Source organism: Macrobrachium rosenbergii, chromosome 3 (genome assembly GCF_040412425.1).
Source record: "Macrobrachium rosenbergii isolate ZJJX-2024 chromosome 3, ASM4041242v1, whole genome shotgun sequence".
Classification (NCBI taxonomy): Eukaryota; Metazoa; Arthropoda; class Malacostraca; order Decapoda; family Palaemonidae; genus Macrobrachium; species Macrobrachium rosenbergii.
In genome coordinates this window covers 11,338,698-11,358,316 of record NC_089743.1, presented here as the reverse complement: position 1 = coordinate 11,358,316, position 19,619 = coordinate 11,338,698, and the positions used below count along the sequence as shown (strand labels likewise).

The window sequence follows — 19,619 nt, the reverse complement described above, 5'->3', positions numbered from 1 at the left end:
TGCTTGGCCTGGGTACCTGGCACCTGACGCAGTTCTGGCTTGAAGACATCTTGGAATTCGTGGAGGAGGGTGTTGTATTTGTTTGATGAGATGGAGCATATGGCGGGCATTCCCGGTCCAGTGGAGAGTGGTTGGGAGCAGCAGGTTCCAGTATCCAGCAGGTGTTTTCGGCTGACGTCTACTAACAGTCCATGATGTGGAAGGAAATCGGCGCCCAGTAAAGGAAACTTGACATCCATGATGTTGAAGGGCCATTCATATTTATGGGCCAGGAGGATATTCTGCGGGTCCGAGTTCCATACCAGCGGATGGGGCTTCCATTTGAGGCCATTAGTGCGGCTGCGGTGCCAGACGTGCAGTCACAGTCCTCCCTCGACAGCAGAAATACTGACTGCATAGCCCTGGTGTCTGCCAATATCTGTCGTCTTGATCTGGCATCATGGATGAAGAATCCTATTGGCTGGGGTTCCTTAAGGTTTGTGGCCACTGCTGTTATGGGTGGCTGCCTTTCTAGTTTTTTGTGAAAGAACAGGGGGCTCTGCAATTTCTGGCATCACTTCCGGACCTCCGATGGAAGTAACACCAGGCTGGATTTGTCCTCGTCTTCTGCTGCTGCGGCAGCGCCTTCTTCCTGTATACCATGTTCGTTTCCCCCACTTCAGCTTCTTCTGTTACCAGGCTACAGGTTTTGCGGTGTGTTTGGAGGTCTTGGTGGCCTCGTGGAGTTTGTGTGCGACGTTCACCAATTTGTCCAATTAGAGGGCATCCTCATCCATGATTTGTGACCTCACCTCGTGCGGAAGGCGTCGCAGGAATATTTCCCACGACAAGCTGATCTCCCTCCTCCATCTGTCTGAGTCAACGCCCGGCAGTATCAGGAGACCTCGTAGTTCTTTCCAGGCGTCCCTGGGTGATGCGTCCCCCAAGGGCTGGGTCATCAGGTCAAGGGCACGTTGGGCTCTCTCTGGGACGGGCATGGAGGGTGTGTCTATGAGTTTCATATGCATGAGATTCTCGCTGTGTTGATAGATGCGATACATGATCGTGATTGATGGGAAAGGAAGAGACATCTGACGTCTTTAAAATGCATTTAGGGCAAAATGTATCAGACATTTTTCTTTCAAATTCAATGAGAACTTTTAAAAGCTATTCATGGAGATAGCTTGAGAGGAGAACAAGGCTCTCCAACTCTGGCAAAGGAAATTAAATGTGTGGTGGCAGACTTCACCTGCAGTCAAAATGTGTTCTGAGCACCGCATGCGGTGCACTGTAGATCACTTAAGGTTCCTTGCAGCCTTCCTTCGGCTCCTAGCTGCAACCCCTTTCATTCCTTTAACTGTACCTCCATTCATATTCTCTTTTTTTCTATCATACTTTCCATCCTCTCCTAACAACGTTTCATAGTGCAACTGCGAGGTTTTCCCCCTGTTACGATTTTCAAACCTTTTTACTGTCAATTTCCGTTTCAGCTCTGAATGATCTCTTAGGTTCCACCGGTTGGCCTTTGTCCTAAACTCTATATTCTCTATACTCTCCATGAATTAATATTACAGGTATTTATATCTGCTAAAGACAGCACTTGGAATTAAAGGATATTTTATAATGAAAAAATTAAAACTTAAATGTCAGCCTCCCTCCATTTCCTGTGACTATATCTCATTAAATGTTATTTGGTTTGAGTTGACTTGGTAGCCACTTACTGCTCTCTCTCTCTCTCTCTCTCTCTCTCTCTCTCTCTCTCTCTCTCTCTCTCTCTCTCTCCGTTGTCAATTTTTATTGCCTGCGTTAAAGTTTAAGTCACACATTAAAGCAAAATCAAATTTGGGCTCTTGCAGTCATACCATATGTATATTTCAATGAAGTGACTAAAGGAAAACCCATAGAAACTATTACAATAGCCTATTAACTTAATTTGTTGTTGTTTAGTCTTCATTAGTAAATTCATATTCCCTGTGGTACTGTCGAAACCAAATGCATTTTTATCTTAACGGAAAATGGGTTAATGCACGACAAGACTGAAAAACCTACGTTTTTCTCTTCCCAGAGGTGCTTATAACTAAGGCAGTGAGGGTCGTGATGTTAACCAGGTATTCGGATTTGAAGTTGTACGTTAATGATATTTTCTTGTACCATTTTGTCCATTGTTTATACATACATTTTTCCATCTCCTTGTGATCAATTTGCCTTCTAATGTGAAGCTATTTCAGCCACCTAAACCGACTCAAGTTATGCTGATGTTGTTCGAAACAGAAGTCGACCATGTCGACATGCAAGATGAAATGGGAGATGCACTGAATTGCTGTTTTACAAGAAAAAAAACGAAAACTGATTGATGAATATTGTGAAATAATGCAAAAAACGAACGGGGAATAAACAGCAATAGTTTAACAGGAAAGATTAGTAGAATATATGCACTAATGCAGCAAACAAACAAACATATGTTTTATGTATACATACATACATACATATATATATATATATATATATATATATATATATATATATATATATATATATATATATATATATATATATATATATGTTTCAACACTGGACGTGTGGCCTTTTTACACAAATACGTGTGTGCTTTTGTACAAATACACGCAGTTATGTATTGCTGGATGCACCATATATATATATATATATATATATATATATATATATATATATATATATATATATATATATATATATATATATGATGCATCCATCAATACATAACTACGTGTACTTGTACAAAAGCACACACGTATTTGTGCAAAAAGAGGCCACATGTCCAGTGTTAAAACTGAATTACTCGCAAAATGTAACATGAAAGCCCGGGTCTCAGAGTCTGGTGTAGGTGGAAGTGTGGCATACGGTGGCGTTCCCTCGCAGCTCATGCACGTGCACACTTCCGTGTATTTGTCTGAATTTGGAGCTGAATTGCCTGCCCTATCTAGGGTACGCCGCAGCATCCCACCAATGCTACACAATATATATTGATGCCAAGAGTGCACTTTTGGCAAGCGAAGCCGTCAGTACATGACGTCCCGTTTTTAGCCTGATACGGGAAGATTCATAATGAGGTGAGTCAGGGCTGTGTCTCTTCTTCTTCCTTGTGCTGGCTGATATAATTGGAGTAATGGGGGAACCAACACAGTGCCAGAGAAATAATGTAGGTCTAAGATATACAAAAATAAATAAATAACGAAGTAGTGTTGAACCGAAGGGTGAATCTAAGGAAGAGACTGCTTTTCCACAGAAATGGGAAATCCTGTCTTCGGTATTCATAATTTCAAACGAGCTCAGTAGTATTTGCTGGTGAATGAACTTGGCCGACTGCGAGTTGTCATACTCAGCGAACTGTCAAATACTATTATATTTAAATATGGAAACCAGGGCCGTCTTGGCTCCTCTCCCAAGATGACAAGTTATTTTGGAAGGCGATGAAAAGTACGAACAGTCGTCGGGTACTGAAACAAGATTTTAAATTAAAGTATACGCATGTTTTTAAGACAACGGGCACGGGTGTCTTTGCTCAAGTCTAATTACCGTAATTCAAGTTTTATATATATATATATATATATATATATATATATATATATATATATATATATATATATATATATATATATATATATATATATATATATATATATATATATATATATATATATATATATATATATATATATATATATATATATATATATATATATATATTTAAATATATAAATATTATATGTATAAATGGATGGTCACTCATACACGCGTGACTTTTTTTATTCACAAGTATTAAGCCACAAATTTCGTTTGATATGCAATGCGCTATACCTCGGGGATAACTTACACCCAAGGGGAATTATAATTAGGAAGTGCTTCGTCACCAACAGTATCCGGACCGTTGCCCGGTTTAGAAACAACGACAGACAGTGACTTTGACCTCTGAGCTATCACTGTGTGAGTATATTGTAGCATCACTAGGCCTCATATTAAAAAAACGACTGGAAATCATATCACAAGGACACTGAAGATGATAGTGCGAACTACCATAAGCTAAAAGTAGTACTTTGTAAATTGTTTATTTGTAACAGTGTCCATATAACATGAAGAAAATAAAAACAAATTTCACTCCATAGGCCTTTAGCTCCTAGCATCAGCTGGAACCTGAATGGTTGTCGAATTATTATTATTACTATTATTATTATTCATATGACTTGCAGAGCTTCATATAGCTAGAAATATAGCAAGTTAATAAATACACATTAAAAGAACGACTGCTGGAGAAGTCAAATGAAGGCACATAGTAGCAATTAAGTTTAGCAAAGGGGTAAGGTAGCGAGGAGAGGTCAAACGAATTGGACACAAAACTTAGCAGGGATGCAAAACTGATGAGAAAATACAAGGTGTGTTCAAGAAGTATCCGACCTTTATTCATAAAAATTACTCATATTCAGATACAATAATCTTACACTAATCTCCTTTAAAGCAGTCCCCTTGGGCTGCCACACACTTCTCCCAGCGGTTCTACCAATGTTGGAAGCAGCTCTGGAACGTTTCTTTTGAGGTGGCGCACAGCTAGTCTGTCGCATTCTGCTTGATGTCTTCTCTGGACTGAAATCTGGCCCCTTTCAGGGACATTTTCAGCTTGGAGAAAAGTCAGAAGTCACACGGAGCCATGTCAGGAGAGTAAGGATCCTGATGAAGCACAGGTGTGCTGTGTTTGGCCAGGAAACTCTGCATCAAATGTGAAGAATAGACGGGTGCGTTATCATGATGGAGCTCCCAATTCTTCAGAGAGAGAAAGCGAGAGAGAGAGAGAGAGAGAGAGAGAGAGAGAGAGCAAATGAAAAGTTCTGAGAAAAGTTGTACAATTTAAGTTTGTGGGTGTGACTTTTTGCTTTTCCCTCAAGCTAAAAATTTCCCTGAAAGGAGCCAGATTTCAGTCCAAAAAAGACATCATGCAGAATGCGACAGACCAGCTGCACGCCATCTCAAAAGAGACATTCCAGAGCTGCTTCCGACAGTAGTAGAACCGTTGGAAGAAGTGTGTGGCAGCCCAAGGAGACTACTTTGAAGGAGATTACTATAAGATTGTTGTATCTAAATACGAGTATTTTTTTTTTATAAATAAAGGTCGGATACTTTTTGAACACGCCTTGTAAAGTATAAGATTTTTGTGTAACTCCCACCTCAGGTGTGTGTATCATAAACAATGCTCAGACATGACTGTACTTCTATGTATGTGTATGGCAATAGAATCAGTGTTGTATTTAAAGTCTACATACTTCAGGAAAAAAATATTGAATTCTAAATTATAAAAAAAAATGGAAACGTACTCAGTGAGAAACAAAACATGGTACAGATTTTCCATATCCCTCGCTTTCAATTAACAAATTTCATTTAACTCGAGTAGGGTGATTTCTAATGCCACTTCTCCCAGCGGTTCTACCAATCATAAACTTTTGTGATATAGCACAGATGGCTGCTTTTGTGTTACTGTAATAAAACAGACATGTCATGGACAACGGCCAACACCTTCTAACAAGTAAATAATACGCCGAAGTTTTCTGTACAGTGTATAATGCTGTAGGAAACTCTCAGCCACGGCCCAAGAAACTCTCAGCCACGACCCATGAAACTCTCATCCGCGGCCCATGAAACTCTCAGCCGCGGCCCATGAAACTTCCAGCCACGGCTCGGTTGTGACCTGTGTTGCTAGCAAACTAACGGTGCCAGACGCATGATTATGGCTAACTTTAACCCTAAATAAAATAAAAACTACAGGGGCTAGAGGGCTGTAATTTGGTATGTTTGATGTTTGGAGGGCGGATGATCAACATACCAATTTGCACCCTCTAACCTAAGTAGTTTTTAAGCTCTGAGGGCGGACAGAAAAAGCGTAGACTTGCAGACAAAGCCATCTCAACAGTTTTCTTTCTCAGAAAACTAAAAATGCCGTTCACACTTTCCTTTGTTTTCCCAAAAGTCGTAGAAAATTTCCACCCGACAGAGTTTTATGTGAAATAAAGTGAAGTACTAAGCACAGAAGAAAGAATGATGATGATAGCTAGAGAATAAAAAAAAAAACTCTACATTCTCTTCTGAGTCAGGCAAAGCCTGCTAGCACCAAACTGGTTTAGATTAAGCCCACCTTATGCCAGCAACGGTTCTTGGAACTATGGCAGCCCGTAAGTAATGGTAAAATTTGAAGTGAAGAGAAAAGGCCTACTGTGGCCCTCAGGACTCATACGTCAAGCCGAAAACAGGTCAGATTTGGATTAACACCCGTGCCTTAAGGAAAAAAAAATCATTGGAACCTTCGGCAAACCTTGCGGGACTCCCTGTGCATGTTGACAGTGGACCGCAAGGAGACGATAAGCGCAAGGCTTAGGTCAGTTTCTCATCAGACCCTCGGGATCGAATAAAGGGAAGGAAACGGCTGGTTTAACTTCCCCTGGTGTCGAAAGAGATATTCACTAACTTGGAATCAGATGCCTAGGATTCGGGTACATACAGATGATAGGTGGAGCCGAATTCATTTCAAAACTAATCATCTCGATGAGGTCCATCTAGAGTACCGCGTAATATTCTACCACATTAGTAGGGCTCAGTCTTTCCCTTTAAAAAAATATTATTATCTAAATGACAAGATTTTGCCACATGCTGGATCACTACTACTACTACTACTGCTACTACTACTACTACTACTACTACTACTAATAATAATAATAATAATAATAATAATAATAATAACTGAAGTTAACGAAGAGGTTTAAAGTTTTACATCGGGTAAAAAGACTGAACATGTGTTTGAGATGGTTTGGGCAAACAAAGAAAATGGGAAAGGATATGCTGGTAAAGAGGCGTTTAACTTGAGAATTCTCAGGGGAACAAACAAAGACAGGACTAAATTTCTGACGAGACAACAAGCAAGATGAGAAGAGATTGGTAATTGGCTTCTGCGAAAGTTTGAAGTGGGAAGAAGTGCACGAAGTGTCTGTGATCCTGTGGAACTTTTTTCTTACTTCTTATACAGGAGGTTTAATAATTCAGCGGTTAGAACATGAGCTTAGCGGTGAATGCCGTCATGACTTTTTCCTCTGACGTCACCCCGTCTCAGTCACGGAATGAAATCATAACTGGAGTGATTTTGAGTAAAGCATGGATCAAGCAGGGAAATGAAATCCTTAAGTAAGGAGGAAAATAAACTTGCATAGTAAATCCCTATAAATGAGTAACCAAAAATCTGAAGATGGTTTCTTTCCTCCATCATTTACAATCCAAGTCGTGGGTCATTGCCTAAATGGGAACCAACACGCTTCAGTTTTTAAAGTTCTATATTATCAGTTGCTAACACTTATATCACGTGGATGCGATAGGTCTTTAAGACAGATTGTCACTCTACACCAGGTAACACACTAAACCCCCAGTGCAGAGATCACCAACACAAAAACTGATAAAGTTAACTGAGATAAAATTGATAAACTTTCCATAAACACAGCTGTTAAAGATTCAGTTTTATAAATGGAGATCGAGGTCTGTTTAATGTGATTAATTTTTGCACCAGGCTTTCGGTGACTTCTACACACACTTGGAGCATTTACGATCCCAGCTGTCCAATGGAATCACCTCATAAACTTGGAGACACTATGCATCGTCATTATCAAGTGGCATATCAAAGAGAAGTCGAAGTTATCCTAGGCACTCAAACTGTACACATTTACAACACCCATTTTCCGTCACCGTACCACTGTTTACAAAACAAGGGGAAAAGGCAGCGGCCTGGCAGCTGAGTGCTGGACAATTGCATTTATAAAAGAATGAAGAATAAGAGTGCCCGATATGGTTTGGTAACATCATCACACTCAGTGGCGTTCCTGAGAGAGGGGACGGGGCGGGTGGCTGTTTAAAATCGCCCCCGGGCCCCAAAGTGAGGGGGCCAAAATGCGAAATTTAACCATTGCTGCTATGACAGGACAAGCTAAATTTCTGAAAATTGCATTTACAAGTGCCTTTAAAATGATCCTACAATTGCTCATAATCTAAAAATTTCCCCCCCTCGACCCCCCAGCTGCTTTCGCTCGCTTCGCTCGCCTCCCACCCCATAAGAGGAGCCCCAAATGGGACTGTGGCCCCCGGGCCCCAAAATGTCTAGGAACGCCCCTGATCACACTTAGCAATGCTAATGGAGCTTCCTGTTGTTCAATTTGATTAAGAATGAGTGACAGCATCGTTTATCTTTTGCAGCTATCCTTGAACAAATAACGATGATGTCAACATTAATAATAATAATAATAATAATAATAATAATAATAATAATGTCATACAGAAAATTTGATGAGTTCAGCATTCGCCATACATTTGCCATCTAACCCTCAGGCAACCGACACAAAGATTGGCAAGAAAATAACTTTGTCGACATGAAAATAAGGAAGTCGACATTAATTGACAGACAGATTCGTGTTGACTTGGCATTAATGAACTCAGCATCTGGGCGAGAGCAGTGACTCTGGCTTGAAACTGACGGCCTCAGCTTTTAATAATGAAAGGCCTGACTGAGCCAGTAGCGCCATCTTTTCATCAGCAAAGAGACAAGTAAATGGATGACTCGCCCTGCGCATTATCTTTCCTTTCTTCCTGTCTTCGAAAATTCGCACGTAGTCACATATAGAATGGAATGATCCCAAAAGGCAATTTTCTTACAAATACAGAGTTAAAAGAAGATTAAGTCAGGTATAATGAAGATAACAATTACATGGAGAAGTATTGAATGTTCGTTAATTGTGTAGCCTATATTCAGGGTAGGCCTAGGGTGGGCGCAAATTTCTACATTCATGCAAGACTTATATCAGTATATCCAAACACACACACACACACACACACACACACACTCACACTCACGCATATATATTTCTAATCCATAAAATTCCAACAACGACATCATAAAACATTTACTTACATCGAATATCTAGAAACGGCGCCACGCGATGACGTCATTACGTGATGATTATCTAAAATGCTATCGATCGGAGATCATAAAATCTTTCGCTATTGTTAAACGTTTTCTCCCGCAACAACAGAACATGTCTAAACGAACATAAAACTGATTTTCAACTGAAAATTTGTCATTCTAAATGAAGTAATTCAAACAGGAATCGGTTTTAAACAGTACAGGTAATAATTTTTTCAAGAAACGGCAACTTGTTTTCACCGTAACCATTAATGTTTTTTTTTTTTATACAGTTCAAGTAACGGTGTTGAGCTTCAAGTTGTACAGATAAAAACTGTCACTTTTTTTTTTAAAACCAAACACGAAAGTATTCTAAGTTTTTATTGAAGAAAGAATACAAATAACCTGTCAGTGTTTATTTAGATTTGATAAACACCAATCGGGGTTGTTTTGAAGCAATACACGAAACATTATTCGGTTTCTAAACAAAGAATGAATTAAAAGAATTTTCTTGGCTCAAAATTCGAACGAGATATATCTGCCGTTTTTGTCAGCAAGTGAATCTCGTTCGCCATAAAAACTTGCAGACAGTAATGGTGTCAAAACAACCAGAATGTTCGGAGATCTGCAAATTACGGGAGGTAGTCTGTAGTCTGGGTATGCCTTGAAAGAGAGAGAGAGAGAGAGAGAGAGAGAGAGAGAGAGAGAGAGAGAGAGAGAGAGAAAATCCTTAATGATTTTAATGTTATTTTAATATTTTTTTTTTTTACTGATTTGGTTCCTACGTCTTTCATCTGCTCATTCATAAAATCTACAAGCTGTTTACAGTAAAAACTGATTTTATTTTCTTGTTTATCATCGCTTCTTTTAATTACGCATAACAAATGAGTCTACAGATAAATAAATAGACTAATCAGTATACTGTCTCGTAAGGCAATATAAATTATCAATCAATTTAAATTATCAATCAACACTGGCCACTTCGTTCGCAGTTTAAATAAAAAAAATAAGTAGTAGGTGTTCTTGAAATGGAAAATCCCCGATGGTCGCTTTTTTGAACGTCTTTCCAATATAAATATGCTCCCAGGTAACAAAGACAGACAGGGGGCAATAAATGATGCAACAGACACTCGCCACGATGACGACGTTTCAAAGTCCGGTTCGGCTCACGAACACTCTTGCATGCCTGTACGAAAATGTGTTACCTGGAATTGTGTGTATGTCACTCGTATGTGCATGCATGTTACTTGCGTGGATGCTGCTTGAATGTCTGTGCAATCATGATTATTTGTGCTAGTATGTCATACAGATGTATGCGCAATCATGTTGCTCAAGAGCAAGTATATGTTATTTCATTGTAAGTGTATCTCGCTTAAATGTGAGAGTATTTTTTTTTACATTTTTTATTTGGGTGAGAGTGTTTGTTGGTTAAATGCAAGCGTATGTTACCAGGATGTAATTGTTCCTCGAATGGATTATCATGTTTGAACCTATTATTGATGAGGCTAAGTATAATGCCAAAACCTAAACGTCCACATTCTAATAACTCACGCATCGGACATACAAAAATAACGCAATAATAACACACAGTAGCCTAAAACACGGTAAAAAATTATCTATCTATAATTTCTTTCGCAGCTGTGGGCTTTCGAAAAATATTTGATAATAACAGTAATGACGATGATCAGTCAATATTATCCGTAACATCTAAACAAAATTCCTTCTTCTATACAGACCGAACAGCCACTTTCGTCTAAGATAAAAGTTTCAGCTGGCCAACTTGGGATTATAAATATTCTAAGAAAACATTCCTGACATCGATTGCCGTTGAAATCTGGTTGGGCTGAATTATTCAGTCCTTTTAAGAAAGGCGTTGCCTGACCGAGACCTGGGAAGGTGGGTGAGAGAGAGAGAGAGAGAGAGAGAGAGAGAGAGAGAGAGAGAGAGAGAGAGAGAGAGAGAGAGAGAGAGAGAGAGGTAGGTATCTTACGTCGGAAGAGACAGTCCGAATTGATTAAAATGGGATCAAACAGACAGTCATTTAGCCACAAGGGAGAGGAGAAAAAAATAAAGACGGAAAAATAAGCAAGAACTCCAATAAGGAAAGAGGAAAAACAAAAATGAAAAAAAAGGAGCTCTCTCTCTCTCTGTCTCACGCGCGCACACACACACACACACACACACACTGATACACACACACACACTACTAAATTCGCCTCTGTAAAAAAAAATCAATAACAAATGATGACATTCCAGGCCGCGTATATATAGGTCGATCCACAACACTAGAGGATCTTAGAGATGGCCCCTGTTTCATATTCAACATCAGGTTTCTGGTAACCGTTTCTCTTAACATATTTATCGTGGAATTTGGGACATTAAGCGAATAAGACGCGACTGTTTTTTTATCTGTATTTTAGTATAATTCTCACATTTCCCTTTGTGGTGCAAAAGGCCAGTGTGGAGAGCAATTCATGTATGGATTGATAGATGCAAGGAAAAAGGGGGTTGGGGGCTAGAAATAAAGGGTGGAGTCTAACTTCGAAGGAACCAGATCTAGGCTTCAGGAAGGGACTGTTGTAGCTTCAAATATAGCGCTGGCATTGGCACAGAAGAGAGGATCCCACAATAATTAATGATGAGTGAGTATGCTACGTTATTCAAAGTGACCCGATATGCTATTTGTCGCAGGACTTTAGAAAAAAAGTGGAATGTAATCAATTCTCCTTTGAAGAGAGGGATTGCGTGCATTTTTCCCCATGTGCAGAGAGAGAGAGAGAGAGAGAGAAGAGGCGGTGGTGGAGAGTGAGCCCGGTTATGAATGTTGTGATAAATTTGGAGTTCGTTATAGCAGGTGAAAAATATGGCTCAATATTATGTGTGTTGGTATGTATGTGAGTTATCAGCGGTTTTCAGCCTCCTGACACTTCTGAAATTATTCATGGACTGTAAACTATTGATTAAAACTGTCCGATACACATCAGCAAATCAAGTCACACGATCTTTGAGACGGTCTCCAATTCCTGTTCAACTAAATTTTATCTAGTCACCGAAACGTAGTTCTAAGAATTTTTCATTTGAATCTGATTACAATAACCCTGAAACATTCCCGCACAGTTTTATAACTATTTTCATATACAAAAGGTAGGAATTACAGAGAAATCAGTTTTGTTTTGTATAATACAATGGCAGGGATATATTTTTATAACGTGACCTTTCATCGGAAGAAAGTTTATCGGATCTTTGATCTCCATGGTACCGGTTCGGTTCTCTTGGTTTATCACGAAGAAACGACGGAATAGCAGCACCGTACTACTTTCGTTTCCACTCTCGTACGGAACAAGCCCCTACTGAATATTTTACGTGTACCAAACAAACCCGGTTTGGAGTGTCAAACGAAAACGTTTGCATCCCCAATTGCAAGACGAAGCTAGAACAGTCTCAACCCCCGCCCCTGCGCACCGATCCCCGGACACAGAACGGAGGGTCGACATTCCCACCACCCGAGCGCATACGTTTTCTATTCCGCCGCTTAGGACACGTCAGACTTGGAAAATCTCACTGCTGCACAGGGATGCGTTGCGTCATAACTTGTGAGTCTCTTATCTTAGACACACGTAGCCTTCGGGCCTTTTAACGATCGAATCTCTGCTACGAAAGTCAGTCTTGACAGCGAAACCTAACAATTAACAAGTGTAGTGAATCAACCTACGAGAATTTGTCTAAAGAAGTGTTTGATAATCCCTGGAGAAACTTTATGGATTCATTCCACTCAGATATTCGCTTTAAATTTGTGGTTCGTGATTACTTTGAAGAAAGCGACGTTACTTGTAATCATGTGTTGTAGATCGATATTGTCATCCAGGATGATGACCAGGAAGTTTTTTACAATTGCATTTGTCTGCGTGGTGACTGTAAGTTGTGGCGATGTGTCTGAGTGGCACCAGCAACAAGATGAGATTAGAGATGGCCTTTTCTTACCTGGTGAGTCAACGAAGGGTGCTGAGCTTCTGCAGCAAGCAGCTAGTCAAGGGAACACGGACGCCGAAAGTGACTTAACCTTAGCTCGTCTCTTGGGTATTGGGCTTACTCAAGACATTGAATGGGCAGCAAAATCCTCACTTGCCCTTTTGGATTCAGGAGGTGCACGTGCCCATACAACACAAGGCCTATTATTATCTCACAATTTAACAGGGAAAGAGTTAACGGACGAAGAAAGAAGGACCCAAGCCTTATCTCATTACTTAGTGGCAGCCATCAATAAAGATCCTTTGGCTCAGATTATTGTAGCAAGACATTACATTAATAAAGGAGATTGTGAAGCAGCACTACAATACTTACGTAAAGCTGCAGCTAGTGTTGTGCCTTCAACTAGTGAGGAAGTGAGAGCAAATATTCCTGTTCGGTATGTGTGGCCAGAAGACGATACCATGTCTCTAATAAACCAGCTACCTACCCTGGATGAGTTGCAGTTCATGGAATATTTAGCTCAGAATGGAGATGTAGATGCAGCTCTCAGAGCAGCCATTGTTCTTGTTACCCCAATTCCTGGCCTAAAATATGACCCTGAGCTTGCCGTTCTTTATCTGAGACAAGCTGTTGAAGCAAACAGCACCTCTGCCAAAGTAATGTTAGCTGCAATACATCTACACAAATCTCTTCAACCTGATAAAAATGACACTCTTGAACTTCTCCAAGAAGCCCTTGCGCACGGAGACTTGACAGCACACACTTATTTAGGCCTGTTGTACCTAGAAGGATTCCAGGATGTTCCAAGGAATCTCAGAAAAGCCAAGTTTCATCTGGAAGAAGGGGTGAAGATTGCAAGTGTAGAGGCCTTCTATTTACTTGGGAAGCTTTACAACACTCCTGAAGGTCCAGGAAATCCTATTGATGCCGTACATCTTTGGGAAGTTGCAGCTGCTTTTGGTCATGTCCCATCTGCATTCAAGGTGGCTGAAAGCTACAACAAGAAGCTACAAGTTGCTGCGCTCACAACTGTTACACCAGATGGGACTTCAGCCTTGATAAACAAACTCTGTGAAGATACATTGCCTCTCTACCGGCTGGTAGCTTTATCTGGCAAATGGCGGAACCTCCATCACTTAGCTTTTGATGATTATACACAAGGACATACTTCTTCAGCATTGATGAAATACCTACTACTTTCTGACCTCGGATACAATGCTGCACACATCAATGCAGGCAGAATCCTGGACAGTGAACGCAGCACCCTCTATGATGACGATGAAGCAGCTACCAACGAAGTTGTGAAAATCTGGAGGAGAGCTGCTGATGCTGGAATTGCCTTAGGGTATTTACGTTTAGGAGACCTCTTCTACTACGGGGATGGTGTTTCAAAGAATTTGACAGCAGCTGCTGAGCACTACAACAGCGCAGCTCAACTTGGCAGTGCACATGGCATGTTTAGTGCAGCTCAGGCTGTCGAGTGGGGAGAAGGCACCGAGCAGAACTTAGAAAAAGCCAGGGAATTGTATGAAGTGATCCTAGATACTCATTCAGAGGCTCTTGTGCCGGTGACCCTTGCCTTGTACAGAATGGAAGTTCTGATAGCCCTCAGCAGGTTCTTTAAGACAAACTTATATTTCCACCCTCTCTTGCAACACCCTGGTCAATATCTTTATACTTTTGTACCCCCATGGGACATATCCATCATGATTGTTTTGGGTATCTTCATAACGACTATGGTCACGAATCGTGTTAGGCGGTAAGCGCATAAAAATGTACAAAGAAAAACACAGATGGGAATATATAGAAAAAATAATGTATGTAATATATGTATGTGTAAAATAGTAATTACACATGCATTGTGACTTGTTCACATTCTCATCTGTGCGTGCGCTCATCCTTGGGGTACCTAATAACAAATTTATGCTGATGTAATAGTTAAGTTATTCAAGAACGTTGTATATTATGATGGCTGCTAGGGAAAGATTTGTGGAATTAGTGTTCCCCATTGGTTATTTCAAGTTATGGAATCCAGGTTTTACTGAATTCGTAACATCATTTTCGGATGGTTGAGGTGGAGTCTTCCTTTGCTTACTGTAAACAATTTTGCACGTATGCACACCAAAACTCAAGGTGAAAATCAATTATTCATTTATCGGTGACGCTCTGTATGTTCTTCGACATATGAGAAAATTGCACCACTCAATAATTATGAAAAAAACTTTTCACTCTCTTCTGAAACATTAAGTAAAATACATGATGATTGTAATATATATATATATATATATATATATATATATATATATATATATATATATATATATATATATTTAATTATACAATATATACTTTAATATATATATATATATTTATATATAATATATATATATATATATATATATAATGTATGTATACACACACATGACCGTATGTGAATAGTACATACGGATGTGTGTATATAATTTTGTTAATTTTCTAGATGTTTCAAGAAAAATTTGTATATTCCCATCTTAAAAGAATTTTGGTGTTTAAGGTATTCAGCATATCAGAAGCCTTTATTTTTATTTTTGTTTTTTTTTTTCGGGGAGAACCTGAAAAATTCAGTTCTTCAGATAGTTTTCTTTGTATCACGAGAAAAATGTTTGTCAGTGTTCTGTCAAGAACTGATACGCTGGTCTGTTACGAAAGGCTGTGAATCATTCCCTCAATGCAAGTAAATTAGTTTCGTTATCAGGATGGTAATTCATCAGATAATGTGGGAGTAAAGTGATGATTAACATATGTAAGTAGTTACTTTTATGAAAACAAGTGTCCTTACTTTTACTTTTAAACGGCGATTGATTTTAATATCGAAGTTCTCTGCACTGAGAATGGGTGAAAAACTTGTCCTGTTTTGTTAGTACTTTACGTATACATATTTACCACAAATGTGCTGCTTCAGTGACACAATCATGCAATACATCTGCACATGTGGTTAATTTTCACTGTGATGTATCTGGTGCATGTTACAAGCAACTGAAAGAAAGCAAAGGTAATGTAAGTAAGTAGAGACAGTTCTATATGCAGTAATTTGGGTGTTTGTTTCCAAATGAACAGGTAATTATTATGTTTTAATAATCTCTCTCTATTTTTGTTCTGTGATATTATCTGAAGGTCACATCGGTGCTTTAAGAGAATGATGTGTTGTAATAATGGTCGGGGTTGCCACATGTTACAATTAATAATATTTAGTCACATACTGCTTATCGGGCATTACTGTAACTAGTCAAGTCATTCAAGAACAAACTGTATAAATGTGTAAGTTGTGTTATATAGCAAATATATCTATATATATTTTTTAATCTCAAAAGGTTAGTCTTATTATCCTTCGATAATGTCACATGCCCAAGGCCCTTAAGATTTGAGAGAATTAAGTTTCCACTTCTTTGTCGGCTTGCTTAGAAGCAAAATATTCTTGCGTCTACTCGTATTATATAACTCCCCTACAAACGCGCGCGCGCGCGCACACACACACACACACACACACACACACACATTTATATGTATATTATATTTATATGTATATATATATATTATATATACTATATATTTGTGTATTTGTGTGTGTGTTTATATAAATACACATACATATATATACAGTAATATATATATATATATATATATATATACATATATATATATATATATATATATATATATATATATATATATATAAATGCCTTTATTACCCTTCATGCTGACAGGTGTTCCAGTTTTGAATTTATGCTATTATCAGGGCTTGTACTAAACATACAGTTTTAACTTTAATGTGAGAGGATTAGTTATATCAGTACATTTTATGGTATCCCCTGTAAAGTATTTCTTGATATCTTAAATAGCTCTGGCCGTCAAGGATCAGAGCAGAGACGAATATAGCAGAATCAAAAATTTTACTGTCCAGGTTAATTTGATTGTTTTAAAGCCGTCGTTAGCATTGGCGGTGGAATTACACACGGTTTATGAACGCAAATTGAGTTCATGACTCTTTCCATTTTCTCATTTCATATTGGCAATTTAGAAAATGCCAGCGAAAAGATGTGCAGTTCCTTCCCAAAGAGACGCCCATCAGGTGACACATTTGTGTTGCAGACCGTTCATGCTGAAGAAGTGTAAAAATGAGGGGCACAATAAATGTAAAAACACAAACTTGCGAAGTCTAGAAATAAGCACATACAAATTGTTGAGGTGTCATAAAATGGTGCATGATTTAACAACACATGGAAAAGGCTCACAAATCTTTGTCTAATGGGGTGGGAACATTCTCAACAACCTCTCGCCAGGGAACCAGATTTCACAGGGCTTTGCATAGCGCCTAATGGATAAGAAAACAATGTCAGTCTCCAGCCTAGCCGCTGTGAAAAACAAACAAACGGATATACTGGAGTTTATAAGGTCTTCGGGTTCGTCTGGTTGACCGAAAACCTTGTTTTTGTTGTTTGCTGAAAGCTCGGCTCATGCCAGTCGGACCCCAGCTCATCTGAGCACCCATGAGAGCAACAACGGCACTCGTTAGCTTTCACCCGCCGTTAAAAGCTAGTCCTCCAAGAAGTCATGGGAGACTATGAGAAGAGCTGTAGCCACCTCATTTATACATTTGCTTTCGTTTTCTTGACTTGGTGCATAGCGGAGACATTTGGAATTTGTAGGAAGTGTCTTTTTGTATCATTATGAAGTGCTTTTTTATTTCCCGTTTTCTTGTCTCGATCATTTTATCCTGAGCAAAATAAAAAAAACACCAAGAAAACTTGATTCTCGAATAACTAACGCTAACCTTTTGCTTTAGAAAACTGATAATGATAATGGAAAACTAAATGACTTGGTATTAATAACTGGCGTCACAGCCATTACGATTAACGACAAAGTGGAGACCTCACCCGAAACCAAAATCCATGAGTTCTACTGTTCTCACTGGATGCTGAAGTTGTTTCATTTAATTTAATTTCAGATTCTAGGCCTTACAGTGACAAACGTGTAAAAAAGTGTGAGGAAATAGGGAAGTTTGACCAATAAATTCTCTCTCTCTATGGATTTTTTCACTCGTACATACGCTACCGGGGTCTAAGCGATGTCAGGCAGGGCAGCCGATCGAGACTACGGTCTTCCCCAAAGCCAAATCAAAGTCCTTCAAAAAGAAGGCATCGTACTTACCACATACAAAAAATTGGGGAAAAGCACGTTAAAAGAATTTGAAGACATTCGTGAATTATATTTTTATATTCACAAATGTTAAGACATTAATATAACTTATACCCATATGGAATCTGCCAAGATTCGAACCATGCTTTGGTTTAGGAACAATAGACAATGACATTGATAAATAATCCCCCTTGGCCATAAGTTATTCCCAGGATACAGTAAACTGGATATTAAATTACACACACACACACACATTATATATATATATATATATATATATATATATATATATATATATATATATATATATATATGTGTGTGTGTGTGTGTGTGTGTGTGTGTGTGTGTGTGTGTGTGTGTGTGTGTGTGTGTGTATTCACACACATCACTACCGAATTCAGTGAAAAGTGAACTCGGTATTTGGTGGTGTATGAGGCTTAATATTTCCAGGTGCAAACATGTTCCACGTAAAATTCCTTTGGGAATAAAACTAACTACTAAACAGAAAAAAAAAATATATAAAAGAACGTCAACATGGCCGTGCGAAAAGTATTTTACTCTGCTCCCGGCAGGAGGAGGTAGTGTTTACTGCGCGGCTACTTTCTTTTTACCTTTTCCTCTTTTTCCTCTCATCAAACACGTGGTAGCTCTAGCAGGGCGCTTGGGCGAATCAAGACCCAGTAACCAACACACAGCTAAATAACTTGGGACCAGTTGGTGTTCTCATCTTTTTCCTAGGTAGCTCTGCAAAATGGATAATGAAATATTAAAAATACATATTAAGACCTTGTAAATCCGACATGCAAACATCGAAACTGATGATGACACACTTGACGATACAGGCGGTTTCTTTAATTTAGCGGCGGTTCTCCTTGCGACCGCATGTCATTTGGCATTTTGGGGGTAGCGTTTTATGAAAGGTATAGCTGCGTTTCCGAATAAAACACTAAGGCATTCACGTGTTTTTATCAGTTCTCACTTACAACGTTACTTTTTCCATGTCTGTTCTTAAAAAATTATCACCAAGATATAAAGCTTAACATTGTAAATATTGTATAATAGATGTTCGGTTTGATCAACGCATCAATTAGAGTAGTAATACTAAAGGCGTATCTCTTTTTCTTGTTCTAAATCGCAGCAATAAACCATTCCTAATAACGTTACCTACAAAAGTAAAAGAGAAATCCATAACAGCATGCATGAAATAAAATCACAAGACCTTACGGAACCTAAGCCAGAGCCGAACGACAGCATGAGAGAGCATCGTGCTCAGCTGCGCATCCCCTAGTGGTCAACGTAACTTTGCCTCATGCCATGCTTTCCCATACCCTGTGACAGAATGTTCGAATGTTAATCTTTAACTTGAAAATATAAACAACAGCCTACAAACAATGTTGTTGTAGCTTATTATGACAACTATAAATTATTCCGACGTCAATTCAGTATCCTCACGAATTCCAACTGACATTTCCCAATTTCGATCTAACAAAATCGAACCTGCATCTGTACGACGATGCCTTAACGGAGACGGCATGCGACG

The 19,619-nt window shown here is 38.9% G+C and overlaps 1 protein-coding gene and 1 long non-coding RNA gene across 2 annotated transcripts in view; one reads left to right on the top strand and one right to left on the bottom strand.

Moving 5' to 3' along the window:
* The first annotated feature begins 12,223 nt into the window (after window positions 1-12,223).
* On the top strand, window positions 12,224-15,194 carry LOC136852595 (protein sel-1 homolog 2-like). Its single transcript, XM_067127467.1, has one exon. It carries the CDS (start codon window positions 12,772-12,774, stop codon window positions 14,665-14,667), a length of 1,896 nt encoding a protein of 631 aa, XP_066983568.1. The 5' UTR covers window positions 12,224-12,771; the 3' UTR covers window positions 14,668-15,194.
* A 3,495-nt stretch (window positions 15,195-18,689) lies between these two features.
* The window catches only part of LOC136852647 (uncharacterized), a 34,750-nt gene continuing 33,820 nt past the window's right edge, over window positions 18,690-19,619 (bottom strand). The window contains exon 3 of the long non-coding RNA XR_010857210.1: window positions 18,690-18,823. This is a non-coding gene — a long non-coding RNA (uncharacterized lncRNA). The remainder of the gene's footprint in view (window positions 18,824-19,619) is intronic.